Source organism: Narcine bancroftii, chromosome 1 (genome assembly GCF_036971445.1).
Source record: "Narcine bancroftii isolate sNarBan1 chromosome 1, sNarBan1.hap1, whole genome shotgun sequence".
NCBI lineage: Eukaryota > Metazoa > Chordata > Chondrichthyes > Torpediniformes > Narcinidae > Narcine > Narcine bancroftii.
In genome coordinates, this window is record NC_091469.1 from 471,095,862 (window position 1) to 471,111,533 (window position 15,672).

The 15,672-nt window shown below is 39.2% G+C and overlaps 1 protein-coding gene across 20 annotated transcripts in view; it reads left to right on the forward strand.

Moving 5' to 3' along the window:
- Nucleotides 1-15,672, forward strand: part of lmbr1 (limb development membrane protein 1) — a 305,384-nt gene that overhangs the window by 45,918 nt on the left and 243,794 nt on the right. For 16 of the 20 annotated variants that reach the window (XM_069914759.1, XM_069914763.1, XM_069914760.1 and 13 more), the window contains one exon: nucleotides 7,971-8,074. The exons of 1 other annotated variant lie outside the window; for it this stretch is intronic. In XM_069914759.1, coding sequence (XP_069770860.1) covers nucleotides 7,971-8,074 — 104 coding nt within the window. Of the gene's footprint in view, nucleotides 1-2,352; nucleotides 2,392-3,469; nucleotides 3,672-4,566; nucleotides 4,625-7,970; nucleotides 8,075-15,672 lie in introns of those variants that run through there. 3 more of the 20 variants (XM_069914755.1, XM_069914761.1, XM_069914766.1) reach the window with 3 other exon arrangements.

The following is a 15,672-nucleotide window of genomic DNA, read 5'->3' on the forward strand; positions in this document are numbered from 1 at the left end:
GCCTGCTCCACCATTCAATGAGATCATGGTTGATTTTTGTGACCGGCTCATCTGTTTCACCTGTAGGAAAAATCTCCTGACGATAAATCGGAAATCTCCATCAACCTGCTTTTTCCCCCATATTCCTTAATTTCTTTCTATGTCATAATACATTCAACCTTGTCTTATATATATTTACTGAGGTAGCTTCAATGGTAAGTGAGTTCCATAGATTCACCACCCTCTGGGAATAGCAGTTCTTCCTGATCTTCCTAAATCTACTTCCCTGAGTCTTGAGGCTATGTCCCCTAGTTTGAGTCTTCTCCCACCAACAAAAACAACTTGCCTTCCTCTATCTATACCTTTCATAACTTTGTATGTTTCTGTAAGATCCCCTCTCATTCTTCATGCAAAAGATTTTTTTTTTTGCCTTTTGAGGGGTTTGGTCAAGAGCCAAGAAGACAATGGGAAAGAAGCTGTCTTTGGATCTGGCAGTATGTTTTGAAACTCTTCTGGCTGATGGGGAAGGTGAGTGAGACTAGAATGAAATAGGTAATTTATTTTGTTGGCTGCTTTCCTGGGGCAGCAGAAAGTGCAGAAGGGAGTAATTGAAGAAGATTCTGCTTTGTGTACTGGCCTGAGCTATGTTCATAGCACTTTGCAATTTCTTGCTGTCTTGGATAGAGCAGTTTCTAGACTCAGCTGTGATGCATCAGGGCAGGATACTCAATTACATACACCATAGAATGTTAGTATCTGCTCTTTTTGCAAAATCATGAGAAATACTCTTAATTGATGAGTGCGGACTTCATACTTTTGGTATTCAGGTGCTTTATAACCTGTTTGATTGGTATTTAATAGTTTTATCTATCTTTGCACCAAAGCACCAGCAGGTGGTGGTAGTGCACAACAATAGTATTTTGTTGAGCAATTGGATAGCTCTGGCAAATTTGTGTTGAGGATATGTTTTCTTAACCAGTTCTCAATCAACCTAGTATAGGACACAGAAAATATATATACCTATCTTATTGTTATTAATAGGCATCCATTTAGCACTAACTGCAGTTTAATTTGTTGTATCGATTTTGTGTGGCTTAACATCAGTTGAAGCATCAAACATGGATTGAAATTGTGTTATACCAAATAAAGGAAAGGGGTTAATTGCTTGTAAAGATTGCAAAGATTGGATACTGCGAGGAGGTTATGGAAGAATAATAATGGCAACAGGCATATAGATTTTAGGTGGCACTGTTAGTTTAACCGTTAGCACAGTGCTATTACAATGCCAGTGACCTGGGTACAGGGTGGCTCTTGTTGATGGACCGTAGATGGTTTGTGAAACGGTCCCCAAGTCTATGCTTGGTCTCTCTAATGTAGAGGAGGCTGGATCAGGAGCACAGAATGAGGTCAGAGAAGGTGCAAGTGAATCTTTACCTCGTGTGGAAAGGGTGTTTAGATCCCTGGATGGTGTTACATTTGATTTTTGGGGCTATTTTGAATCACCTTGGTCAATAGAATGGAGGCACATAACTCCACTCTGTTGCACTTTCTCCCTCAATATCGCTGAGGATCAGTGAAATGTGTCCACTGTGAGTTGAGCATTGAGAGTAAAGTCCTCTGTATTTATTGGCCACCTTCCTTCCTAATCTGATTTGATCATCTACTGTCCTTTGTTATCTTCAAATCCCAATCTCTGTTATCTCTATTGTTCCCTGACCTACCTGGATCTTGCCTTGCCCCTCTTTTCTGATTTCCATCCATCTTGATCCAAACCTTAATTGTCTGTTACCTTTCCCTCTCCAGATGCTGCCTCTACTGCTAAATTCTTCCAGTAGTTTGTTTCTTGCTGCAGTTTCCGGCAAGATGATCTTGTTTACATTGGTCTTCACTTGTTGCAGTGCTGGAGGCTGTAGAGCAGGAATGGAATTGCAAATTGAAGCGACATTCAACCGGAAGTCCAGGATCACCAAACTGCTTCAATTTGAAATGTGTTTGTTTTCTTTTGGATCTGATTGTTCTAGACCCAGTCCTTGGCCTGGGCCCACAGCTTGCGGTGCTTGCGTGTCTGCAGATACCTTTTCAGGATGCAGTGGGTTTAATGAATTGACCCTCTGCACCCTGGAGGTGTCTTGTGAGGTGGAGCAGGCTCCCAAGGACAAGGAGGCCTCTGGCAGTGTATTATGAATGTTTTGTCAGTTCACTACTGCCAAACCATTTTTGAACAATTTTTAAATGGCTCTGTCAATCAAATAGATCCAAATATTCGCTTAAATGGTACCCCCAAAAAAACTGTTTAAAATACCGTCAAATGACTAAACACAATCTCTGAACCTGCTCACCTTTTTCCAGATTTGGCCACACACTTCAAAGAATGGGGTCACTGCTACATTGCCAACTGTCTCTGACATAAAGGTAAGGGTTTGGTATCGATTGCATCCAAGCCCCCTTTCCAGCATGTTATTTTTTTTCTCTGTCTGCTGGACTCGATGGGTTGAATCCAGCAGCTAAATGCAATGTCGGAAGTGCTATTATCCAGCCTCCAACTCGTCTTGAACATGCTCTTTTTGTTGTTCAACTGATTCAAGAAATCTTAAAGATGCATCTGTTCCACATCTGAAAAAGTGGGACATTTTTGAAGTGGTTTACTCTTGAATCTGGTGTTTGCGGCTTTTTAAGGACCTGGTAATCCTGCTGTAAGTTTAAAATGGTGGGGTTCCTGTCACGATGAAAATCTTTGTTTAACCTTTGACTATCAACTAGTTCAAGAATTCAGAGATCAGGAGGAAATGTATCCCACCCTAAATTTGACCTGCTATTGTATACATCCCCACCTTTAAAACTCTCCTCTGATCAAGAATGTTTCACATTTAAATTCTGCCCCAAGGAAAATATAATTTTTGAAAAGTATTTTTCCATTTCAACTGTGAAGCTGGCAGCTTGCTACTTGTACCCACTGCCCTGTATGTGGGAAAATGTGTCCTCGGATCCCTTTTGAATCCTACCCCTCACTTTAAATCAATGCTTTTTAGTTTTAGGCTCTCCCACTGAGGAAAAAGGACTATGCCAAACATGATTTTATAAATATCTATCAGCTCAACCCTCTGCCTCCTTCTCTCTCGGTTAATTAATCCCATCCTATCCAATCTCTCCTTATAACTAAAGCTCTCCTCTCCCAGTAAAGTTCCCTTGAATCTTTTCTGCACCCTCTTGCTTAACACAGTCTCTGAGAGCTAGGAATATTCCAGGTGCAGTTCCCCGCCCCCCCCCCCCCCCCCACCCGCATCATCCTGTACAGTTGGAACATGATGTCCCAACTCCAAAACAGCATTTTCAGTTTTTATTTCAGATTTATGACATCTGGGCACCTGGAATTTTTAGTTTGGTAAGGTTGGTTGATTAATCACAGTTAAATACAATGAGTTGCAGTGGACTGAAATTCCAAACTATTTGTTTCTTTCGTCAGAAATGTAAATACCTGAGGTTCTTCATGTGCCAGCCATGAAGATCAATCTACAAATTGATTCTCTCCAGTGTTGTTGAGGATACAGCAATCTATATTGAGCTGGGAACAATCATAAATCTAACATGCTAGCCGTTATTAGTAGATGTTCAATTGGACTATTGTTCTCCATTAAAGCATTACTTAACTCTTCCTTGGACACGAAAGGAGTTGAAGCTCCTCTGGGCAACAGGTATGCATCATGCAAATTAAATCTTGAATTAGGATCTCAGAAATTTAAAAAAATTTAAATATTAGACTATTGACCATCTACATTCACTGCTATATGTGGTGGGAGGTTGAGGAACCCAGGTGTGAACAATTGAATTGTTTATTGTCATGTGTACCAAGAGACAGTGGGAAAACTTTGTGGGCTATCTAGGAAAGTTAACCTATCCTGTGCAGCAGGTAATGGGGAAAAAAGGCACAGCAGCGCCTATACTTTCAAAGAAGTTTGAGGGGATTTGGCATGTTTTTGAAAGCTTTGTCAAAACTCAACAAGTGCACTGCTAGAAGTTTAGTGGCCATGAACACAGAAGGCAGCAAAAATAGCCAGGTCTATCACAGCATCCAACCTGCAATTCATTAAATAAATATCTGAGGCACTGCCTCAAGAAGGCTGCCAAAATCATAAAGGGTCCCCATAAACCCTGGTTACAATCTCTTCTCACTACTACCTTCAGGTAGAATGTACAGAAGTCTGAAGACGAGCACTCCTCTTTCCCCTCCCTCCCTCCCAGTTCTCCTCCCTCCCTTCCCCTAGCCATCCCTCCTCCCCTTGATTCCTGCTGTCCCCTCTATCCCTTCTCCACCGATCACCTCCTGCCTTTTCAACCACACCTTCCTCCCCACCCCACCCACTCTTTTGCTTGGACGCCTGTTGACATTTTTCCATTCCTTGGTGATGAAGTGCTGAAGCCGGAAACTTTGGTTATTTATTTTTACCGTTGCTCTATAAAGGACATGGTTTGACCTGAGTTTCTCCAGCATTGTGTTTTTGCTTCAACCACAGTGTCTACAGATTTCATTGTTTTTCTTCTGAAGACTAGCACAGCTAGTTTCAAGAATGGTTTCTTTCCAATTGTCAGGTCCTTATCACACTAATGATGGACTACTCACCTGTAACAGTTTTTCTCTTGGATTGTGGTAATTGTGAATATTTATTAACTATCTTTTATTTATTATCTTTTTAAATTTAATATATGCTATTGTATTTTTTTAATGAAGAACCTGATCAGCTGCTACAAGCAAGAATTTTGGTGTATATGTACATTGAATGATGAAAATGACAATGGAGTCATTCTCATCAAAAACAAAGTGCAGTGTATAATATTGCAGAGAAAAGTTCGGATGAATCAGCGCAAGGGCACTGTATTAATGAGCGTTCTAATCAAGTCTGATAGCAGTGGGGGGAAAAAATTAGGCATGACCCCCAATGTAGATTCACCTTTTAAAGTATCCTGACAGGATGCATCACAGCTTGTTAAAGGGATGGTTCTCACCAAGACCCCAAGACATTTCACAGATGTGAATGCAATACCAGCCATTATGCAAGCCTACATCCTGTCTTCCTTCTGCCTTGTATTAAAAAATCCAACTTGTATTAAATTAGTCAAATTATTTTTCATCCCCTCCTATCAGGCAGAATATGCAATTCATTTAAAAGCTCTCCATAAAATTGCACTTACCACCATAGAACATCACAGGACCTTTGGCTCTTCCAGTCTGTGCCAAACTATTTTTCTGCCTCGTCCCACTGACCTGCACCCAGTCCATAGCCCTACATACCCCTCCCATCCATGTACCTGTCCAAATTTTTCTTAAATGTTAAAATTGAGCCTACATTCACCATCCGAGCTGGCAGCTTGTTCTACACTCTTACCATTCTCTGTGTGAAGTTCCCCCTAAACTTTTCCCTTTCACCCTTAACCCATGTCTTCAGATTTGTATCTCACCTACCCTCAGTGGAAAAAGTCTACCTACATTTACTCTCTCTGTACTCCTCATAATTTTAAATACATCTATCAAATCTCCCCTCATTTTTCTGCACTACAGGGAATAAAATCCTAATCTATATGTCAGTACCTAAAATCCAGACAACATCCTAGTAAATCTCTGCAATCTTTCAGGCATATTGATATCTTTTACGTAGAAAAGTTGGTTTTAAAACACACAGGTGCTTCCACCACCTCCCTTGGTAGCATGTACTAGATAGTTACCACATTAAAAAAGAATTGCTAGTACAGTATTTTGGCATTCCAATTCTCAGAAGACTGATCATTTATCTCTGCCACATAATTTGATATATTTGTTTCATGTTACATCTTGCCTACTGTCACACCAGTGAAAACAATCCAAGTTTTCCAAATTTGCCTTGAAGTTCATGAGCTCTAATTCAGGAAATATCCTCGTGAATCTCTTTTGTAGCCTCTTTACAGCAGTTCAGTTGGATTGAGCATTGTTATGGCAAGGCCATAGATAAAATTTGAGTAAAGATTCTAAATTGGTGTAACTTACTAAAAAGTGAGTGAGCAAAAGTGAACTGGAAGCATTTACTTCAAAGTAAATTGGTTCTGGACCAATGGGAAACATTCATGGAGAAGAGCAAAAAGATGTTCCCATAAAAAAACGAGGATGGATCTGCCAAAATTACAGTCCCATAGATGACGAGGTGCATTGGAGGCTGGGTAAGGCAGTGAAGGGAATCTTATTTGAAACAATAAAATTTAATCCAGCACAAAGCTTGGCAGAGTAAAGAAAATGTAGGAGTAACTAAATGGCCAATGTGGTGGGGAGGGGTCAGAAACCAAGTATGGGGGGAGGGGGGAAATAGAGGCAGGCAAAATTGAAGGAAAGCTGAAGATGTTTTGCGTATGTGTAAAGAACAGACCTTAATTAGAGCAACTAACTTTATGTGGAGATGAGGATTTTGCATTTGTTATCATGAACAGAATAATATTGTAGTTAAAGCAGATGGTTCTTAACCTTTTTCTTTCCACTCGCGTACCACTTTAAGTATTCCCTATGCCATGAGTGCTCTAAGGGATTGCTTAAGGTAGTATGGGGGTGGAAAGAAAAAGTTTGTAAACCACAGTTTTAATCGTACCTAATTGACTTGTTATGTGCATGGCTTCTTAACTCCAAAGGAAATGGGCCAATGGCAATTTTTCTCAAGTAAAATTTCAAAAACAACTGGGTCTAGAGCAGTGATTTTCAACCTTCCCTTCCCATTCACATACCACGTTAAGCAATCCCTTACTAATCACAGAACTGATGGCATAGGGAAAGTGGTACGTGTGGAAAGAAAAATGTTGTATTAAGTGTTTAGTTTCTAAGAAAGTGGATAAGTTACCAGGATCAGATTAAATGCTTTCCAGGCTTTTGAAAGACAACTTTACCGACAATGTTTTAATTCTCCTTGGCTGTTGGAGTGGTGGGAGAGGATTTGAGATCTGCAAAAATACTGTGGAAAAGGGAGATAAGGATTAACAGGCCAGTTAGTTTAACTTCAATTGTGCGCAATTTGGAATAAATTTTAATGGACAATGTAAACCTTCATTTAGAAAAGGAACAAATTATTCAGGGATGTACAGTTTTGGTTTGTCATGGAGGAAATTGGTATAATTTGAGTTCTTTGAGGAGGTAATGGGTGGATTAATGAATCCAGTGCGTATGATGTAGTCAGAATGCATTTCAGTAAGGGTTTTAACCAACTATTTAATCCAGGGAAATTTGAGGTAATTTATTGGAAAGAAGTGCACAGGGCAAAGGAATATAGAATAAATGGCAGGGTATTGAGTTGTCAGAGGAACCATGGGAACTGTTGTTGGCGGAAGGTGGTTAAGAAGGTATTTGAGATATGTTCATCTATTGCAGGGGGAAAAATAGTTTTGCTAAGAAAATGCAGAGAAAATTATACACAGAATTATACTTCTGAGGAAAGGTTGGATATATCTTTTTTTTTCTTTTGGAACCAAGGAGACTGAGGGAAGACTGCCCAAATTACAAAAGGCTTTGACCACCTTAGGTAATCCTTTACTAACCACAGAACATTTAAATGTGTTGGATGTACAGGAGCTTTGACTTGCAGGGCTACGAATCTAGTTCTGGGAAATGGCTTTGGGCATAAATATCTTTTTTTGTTCCTTTAGGATGAGCTGAACTATTCTCTGAAAATCTGAAGACTATTTTAGCTCTTCATGATGTGGTTAAAAACGTGATTTCTTGCAATGTGCCATCTCATTAAAATATCTCTTGTCAAAGAGTAATTTACTTAAAAATGCAAAAAAGCAAAGGAACTATCATGAGAAAACTGATTTTAGTTCATTTACCACTTTTGTCTAGAAATACAACAGAACAATTAGTTCAAAAAGTAAGATGGTGATTTTCCAATTAGAAAGTGGAACATATAATATTTATAGGAAACATTTTATTGTATAATCTCATAACTCGATCTACAGATATTGAATATTATATTTTATTTTTATTCTAGGTCTGTGGAATCTTGCATCACTTTTCTCCAACCTTTCTTTATTTGTGCTGATGCCATTTGCCTATTTTTTCTTGGAATCTGAAGGATTTGCAGGGTCAAAGAAGGTAGGTCCTTGTTCTGAGTAGTTAAAATCTGTGGAATAGCAAGGATCTATGATTCGCAAAGGCACAAGTTGCTCAAATCTGGATTAGACTGCTGATTAAGTTGATGGTTTATATGTAAGTTTGCCCTGTGACGCTGCTGCTAAACAATGAATTTCGTGACTTGTTCGTGACAATAAATTCTGATCCTGACTTTTTTTCCAGTAAAACTTTGAACTTGCCTTTAACACTTCAGAGGGTCAGGTTGAACATCACAATGAATGGTGGGGCAGTTTGAGAGACTGAGTAGCCTTCTAATTATTGTATTTGCATTTCACTCCACAAAACCTGAGAAATGAAGTGGTAAACAACAATTTCCTTTTTGGTTCAAGATTGAACTAAGTGTAGGCACAATATACTGTATTACAGCTCATTTATAGGTCTTAAATCTCAAATAGCTGGAAATGCAAGAAATAAAAGTGCTGTTAGAAGATGAGAATATTGTTTGGCTTTTGGTCCAAACGGCCATCAAATAAATTTTGCCTTGAACAACTGATAACGGACAGTACTAATGCTGTTGAACAGCAAAAGAGCCCAGTTATCAATGTTCAGGTGCAATTATATTCCTGTATCTCTTCATTGTTTTTACCATTGTGAAAGCATAATTGTTAAATGCGTTGAACAGATGGAGGTTGGGAAATTGCTTTGTTATTGCAAGCCATTTTCTGTCCACTGGTTCACTTGCAAGATTTCAGAAACACCAGCTTGTAATAACTCATTTAAAATTACTTGCCCATTTAGTTGTTCAGCCAATAATTTCAAACCTGTGCCCTTTGGTTTCCAAATCGCTTGGCAATGGAAAGCATTTTATACCTTTTATTCTCTCTGTAAACAAGAACTGGTGCATCAGCATGTCTTGTGAAGACTTTCTGCTCAGCAGAGATAGAGTAACTGCGGTGAAATGCAGACTCTTTTACCTGCCCAGGGAATTCTTAGCCATGTTGATTGCTACGTTCAGCCTTCATTTAATGAGGGTGAAGCCAGGAAGGAGCTTTATGGTGCCATCTGTGAAACCTCGACATCCCACCCTGATGGTACCATGATTGTTGCTCACTACTTCAATTACGCCCACCTGAAATCAGTCTTACCAGGGTTTCAACAGCATGTCAACTTTGGCACTGGAGAACACCTTGGATTTGGTATACACCAATATCCCTGGTGCGAACAAGGCTGCATCTGCCTCCTCCGCCCAAACCTCCCCCCTACCCTCCACTACACATGTGCTCTGCAATGTACTCTGTATTCTGTAGTGTATGCTGTACACAATTCTGTAGTGGAGAGAGGGGAGATGACCTAACGAGTGACTTATTGTGAGCACTCAACATCTCCTCACTTGTCAGCAAGGCACAATAGCGACTGTAGGAGCTTTATCAAGAACATCCTGGCTGGTTGCATCACAGTGCAGTTCAGTTGCTCAATCCACGGGGACCATAAGAGTGGCAGAGAGGATCACTGGAGTCTCACTCACTCCCATTGACGTGATCTTCTGAGATTGTTGTCTGATGAGGGCGCGCAAAATCACTGAAGTCACCTTCCACACAGCATCTTTCAGCTGGTCCCGTCGGGGAAGATATACGTGAGTATCGGAGCCAGCACCACCAGACTAAGCAACAGCTTTTTCCCCCACTGCTCACACTAACCAGGTGAGACTCTCGTATTCCTGAAACAGCCTTTATTTATTTGTACATATGACTATTTGTCCTGCACATGTATTGTTTATGGGTGTTATGTCTGGTTCTGTGTCTACATGTTTTGCACTGACGACTGGAGAAGGCTGTTTCGTCGGGTTGTACAATCGGATGACAATAAACTAGACTTGACTTAACTAACTTTGTTGGTTGGGAAATTGTTAGAGTTGATAGTCAAGGATGAGGTTACGGAGTACCTGGAGATGCATGACAAGATAACCCAAGTCAGCATGGTTACCTTGAGGGAAAATCTTGCTGACAAACACTGCAAATCTTTGAAGAAACCATCAGTTGCTTCAGGAATGGGGATATAATGGATATTGCATGTTTGGTTTTTCAAGTGACCTTTTCACGTGAGGCTGCTGAACAAGGTGAGAGCCCATGGAATTAAAGGAAAAGTACCAGGATGGATACAACATTGACTGATCAGCAGTTCTGCGGGAGTCTTTGTTGGGACCCCTTCCTTTTGTATTACGTGCTAATGATTTGAATTGTGGAATAGACGAAGTTTGAAAATGACACAAAGATAGGTGGAGGGGCAGGCAGTGATGAAGGAATTTAGATGCTGCAGAAATGTAAATTGAGTGGGCAAATGAAATACAATATTGGAAAGTGTATGATCATGCACTTCGGTGGAAAGAATAAAAGAGCAGATTACTGTTTGGATGGAGAGCAAATTCAAATAATTCAGAGGTGCATAGGGACTCTTCGTGCACTATACCTAAAGGTTAACCCAGGCTGAGTGGGGGTAAAGAAGACTAATACAATATTGGTATTCATATCAAGAGGAGGAATGTGATGTTGAGTCTTAATCCAAAGATCTACCGAGACCAGTGCCTGAAGAGGGCACACAAAATCGGTGAACCGGTGCGGTCTCGAAAGGCCAACATGGCCTGTTTCCTCTCCGTAAATGGTTATATGGTTATAAGGCACTGGTGAGGCCTCATTTGGAGAGGAGGGAACATTTTGGGGCTCTCTATTTAAGAAAGGATGTGCTGGCATTGGAGAGGGTTCAGAGAAAATCACAAGGTCAATTCCTGGAATGAAGAAATTAACATATGAAGAATGTTAAACTGCTCTTGTACTGTACTTGGAGTTCAGAAGAATGGGGGGGGGGGGGTCTCCTAGAAGCATTTTGAATGTTGAAAGGCCTTGACAGAGTAGATGTGGCAAAGTTGTTTCCTGTGGTAGGGTAAGTGGCCATGACTTCAGGATTGAAGGGTGCCCATTTAAAACTGAATCAGAGGAATTTTTCTGGTCAGAGACTTTTGAGCCTCTGGACTTTGCGACCACGTAGGGCTTTGGAGGCCAAGATGTTTAAGGCAGAGATTGTTGGGTATCTGAATAGACAGGGTATTAAAGGTTATGGTAAAAAAGGTAGGGGAGTGGGGCTGAATGGATCAGTGCATAATGAAAAGGCAGAGCAGACTCAATGGGCCAAATGGCCTACTTCTGTTTCATGTGTTCTTGTGGTTTGTACTTGCAAATTTGATCATTTATTAAAATACTCTTTAACCTTTTCTGCTTTGTGAAAAACTGAACATTCTGTGACATGGCACATATGAGGGGTATAGAAAGGTAAATAAATTCTAACCTATTTCCCAGGGTAGGGCCATCTAAAACCAGAGGCATAGATTTCAGATGAGAGGAAAGATTTAAAAAGGTCCTGAGGGACCTTTTTCACACAGATGGTAGTGGGTATATGCAATGAGCTGCCAAAAGAAGAGGTAAACGCAGGGACATGTTACATTCAAAAGCCATTTAGGCAGGAACATAAATAGAAAAGGTATATGAGCTGAAAACACACAAATGATACAAGCTTGATTGGGATGGACGAATTGGGCTGAAGGAATTGTTTGCGTGCTGTGGAACTCTAGGATGATGACTTTGTACAATTGCAGTCACTGAACTCTGGTAAATTTCCCCTGACCCTACTCCAGATCCTTTGTTGTTTTGAAAAGGTGGTGGCCAGAAATCAATACACCAAGATCTAACCAGTGATCCATGAGGATTTAGATATTTTTTTGTATATCTTTATGATGAAGATTGAAACAAAATGTGGAGGCTGATAATTTTTGGAGTTCAATGCAATCACAATTTATTATCAACTGGGTTGAACTTCAGAGTTCTACTGTGAATTTAACTGTATGCACTTAATGTGAAAAAGATTTAGTTTTTTGCTTGGAAAAACTGAGTAGGAAATGTTGAGTCTGCTTGCAAATTTTGTTACCTTCTAATATTGGTGTGGCTGGTTGAAATCTGCTGTTTTCTACTAGTTGAAAGTTACTGTATGACCATAATTATTGTGCAAACCAAGTGTGACTTTAGAACTTAAAATATTATGTGGAACTGCTGTACGAATTGTATTCTCCTTGTTTGCCTTTTTTCCAAATGTTACAGTTGTACAAACCAAACATTGTTGTATTTTGCCATTTGCCTTTTTAATATGGACGGGGAAAACACTTCTTCATATTCATTAATGAATCAGTAAGATGAATAATTTTTAACAAGGAAGTCTGCAAATGCTGGGGTTGATTGTGACCTACTAAGTTCCTCCAGCCCATTTGTGTCTTGTAATTATTTTTAATCCATTGATGAATAATCAAGTGAAAATGGAACATTTTTCCTATTACATGTGGCTGAATAATGGGAATGTTTGTTTTTTAATATTTGAGTTAGTCTGCTGAATTGAGGTATATAATACAGACCATCTACTGAGCAATAGAGAAATTACCATTTCTGAAAGTATTAACAGTCCGTTTAGGTCGAAGGAAAACATGCTATTTATTTTTTTAATTCACAGAAATAAATTTTTTTTGGAATTTTTGTTTGCATAAATCTATGAATAAACTCAGAAGTTGATACTATCCATATGTTCATCAATAGTCAGGTGACATCAGCATCCAAAGCCATTATACCAATTATCCAGACATTACAAAACACTGAACTCATATAGCAGCTGTGAGTTTAAGTCAAAGTGAAATGTCTTTTTTTTTTAAAGTCTATCAATAAAGAGAGCAGTATGAAATTTGCAGCGATTTCCTTGCCTAATTAATTAGATCCACCAGATGGAAGTGAAGAGGCCAATATTAGTGCTCAAATGTCTATAAACTTAAGCAAAAAGACAGCACAATGGATGAGAAAAAACGATTTTTAATACACTTCAATCCTGCGTCGCAGTTTGAGGTTGTCCTGGTTTGCATCCCTTTTGGCAAACTTACATAAAACTGACCATGTACTGTATTTTACGACCAGATGACTTTTTTTGTAGTGTTCATTGAAGTTAATTTGTATCAGGCCCATATTAAAGAGACTTCAAAATCAGTAGGAAGTACAAGTCTGCTTCGTCAGTTTCTTTCATTTTTTAAAAAAACTGGTTTTCTCTCCATTGATGATCCATAAATTGTTGTTAAAGACTGATTACGGAAGCACTGTTTTGTGTTAATAGCACGTGCATATTTTTGCTGTTCATTTGGGTAGTGAAACCCATGGAATAATGAAAATGTTATTTCAAGCAAGGATGTTGCTGTTTAAACTTTAAAAAAAAACAAATTGATTTAATTTTTAAATGATTTGATTAGATATACAATTTTGTGTCATTTAAAATGTGTCAAAAGATCAGATTTCATCCCATTTAAATGTGGAAATCTTGGTGTTGAAGTAAAAATAGTTTGAAGTCATTATGACTTCAGCATGTTTTTATTTGATTGATGAGGAATTTTAGTTTATGATATCTGGGATTCTTTTTACCTTGGTTCATTAGCCTTTCAAGGGAATTAATGGACTTGCAAAGCAAAGATGCTAATGCTCCAGATTGTTATGGCAAAAGCAATTTTAATTACTGTTTGAACTGTATGTATTTTTGATAAAATTGGTAAATATGTTGATATCTTGTTCACTCTAATCCTGCTAAGATTTGATTTCTTGACTTGTGATCTTTGTGGATTACTGAAAGAGCAGTTGAGACTGAGAATTGGATGTTTATTTATAGTTTTAGCTGTTGATTTTTTTTTTCAGTGATTGATTTAGTTTAATATTCCTGGCTATTGGTTACAAAGAAATTCTAATCCTTTCATAAACTTGTTGTCAGCCTAAAATACACTATTAATTTGCACAATTTTACCCATCACTCATTTGATGGTTGATTTCATTTGGCTCCCAATTAAACCACATCATAATCTGAAAATTTTGCTCTTAATTTTAAATCTCCCTGTGGTATTGCTTCTACTAACGCGATAATAGATTCTTGTTCTATAGCCCTCCTGAGATAACTATGCCAATCTAATTGTGGCCACTTGATTGCTTCACCAAGGACAGTTTGTCTTAAAGTATCACGAGCTCTGAAATTTCTTCACAAAACCTTATTGCTTCTTTGCATTAAAGATGCTCTTGATACTTGTTTCTCGACCATGGTTTTGATGGTCTGCCTGGCATCAAATTTTGTTTAATGCATCTGTAAAGTGCCTTGGGATGTTTGGCTTTGTTAACATGTCATATAAATGGATTTGTTGTGGTGCATGTTGTACACGTCTAGAATTACACAGTAGCTTATTGGAAAAGTAAGCTTGCTCTATACAAATTCCCCTACATCCTTGATCAGTATTTCTCAACCTGTGGTCTTGGTTTGTTGATGTGATCTGTGGCAATGCAGTGGAAACAATGATGTATGTAAAACAAGGTTGTAAATTTGATGACACAAAAAATCTCCCAAGTTTTCCTACGAAAATCCTGGCTATGATCTGGGAAGGGCGCTCGAGCTTGTCAGCTACTTTCTCTTTTCTATTTTCTCTCTCTTCCCTGCCCCACCAATAAATTTGTCATTGGTGGTTTGTGGTCAGTAAAGGAATTCTTAGTAACAAATAATCTGCTTGAGGAACTTGGCAGATCAAACAGCATCAGTATGAGAAACATAAATATTTGAGGTGATGTATGGGTGAAAAAGTTGAGAACTGACTGTTTTGCCAGGACCCAATGCTATGACTGTAACTCGACATTAACATCACTTTTAAATGAAAGGAAAAACAAACTTTTTTAGGTTGTGTCCTTGATTTGTGTCAGAAGTCATTTGAATTAATTTTATAAAGTGCACATTTATTTTTTTGAATATTAAGGGGATGTTGTACCCTGCTCCCTGGGAGGCGACCCAGTATACAAAATGATGGATGAACGTGGTGGTCTCATCAAGCCCGCACTGGCTAATGGCCTTTCTTCTTGGCCGACAGACCCCACGGCAGGAAGCAGCGAACATTGGTGGGTCGGCGACCAATCAGCAGCCGGTACGCTGGTGACTCCACTTCTGCAGGCCCAGTGGCAGGAGCCTAGGCCTATATAAGCAAGGGCAGGGAGAAAATACTGTCCCGTCGAGTATGTGTCATTCTTTCGCTCTGCTATAGCGCTCGCTACTGGAACATGAAATGGAGAAATGAAATAAAAGCCAGCGTCTCCTAGCCCAGGTGACAAAGCATGACAACATGGGTGAAAGAAGAAAGTATAGTGTCCTGCTGCCAAGATAACAACCTCTCGGTGTCAGTAAATCAAATGAGATGATCCGAAATTTCAGGAGGGATGTTGGAGACTACACCCCTGTCCACATCAATGGTGCTAAAGTTCTTGAGAATAATAATTTCCAGTGACCTGACTTTGACCATCCACGTAGGTGCAATCTTGAAGAAAGTACACAAATGCTTTTATGTTCTTGGAAGACTAAGGAAGTTTTGCATGTCATGCTTGCATTAACTTTCACTTGAAATAATCCCACTAGTTCTATCTTTGGCCCTTTTTGCATTGCCTTCTAATTTTATTTCCTTGCCATAAAAGGCCAAAGTGGAACCTGCCTGCACCCTTTGTATCCCAGATTCTATTCACCCACAGCAT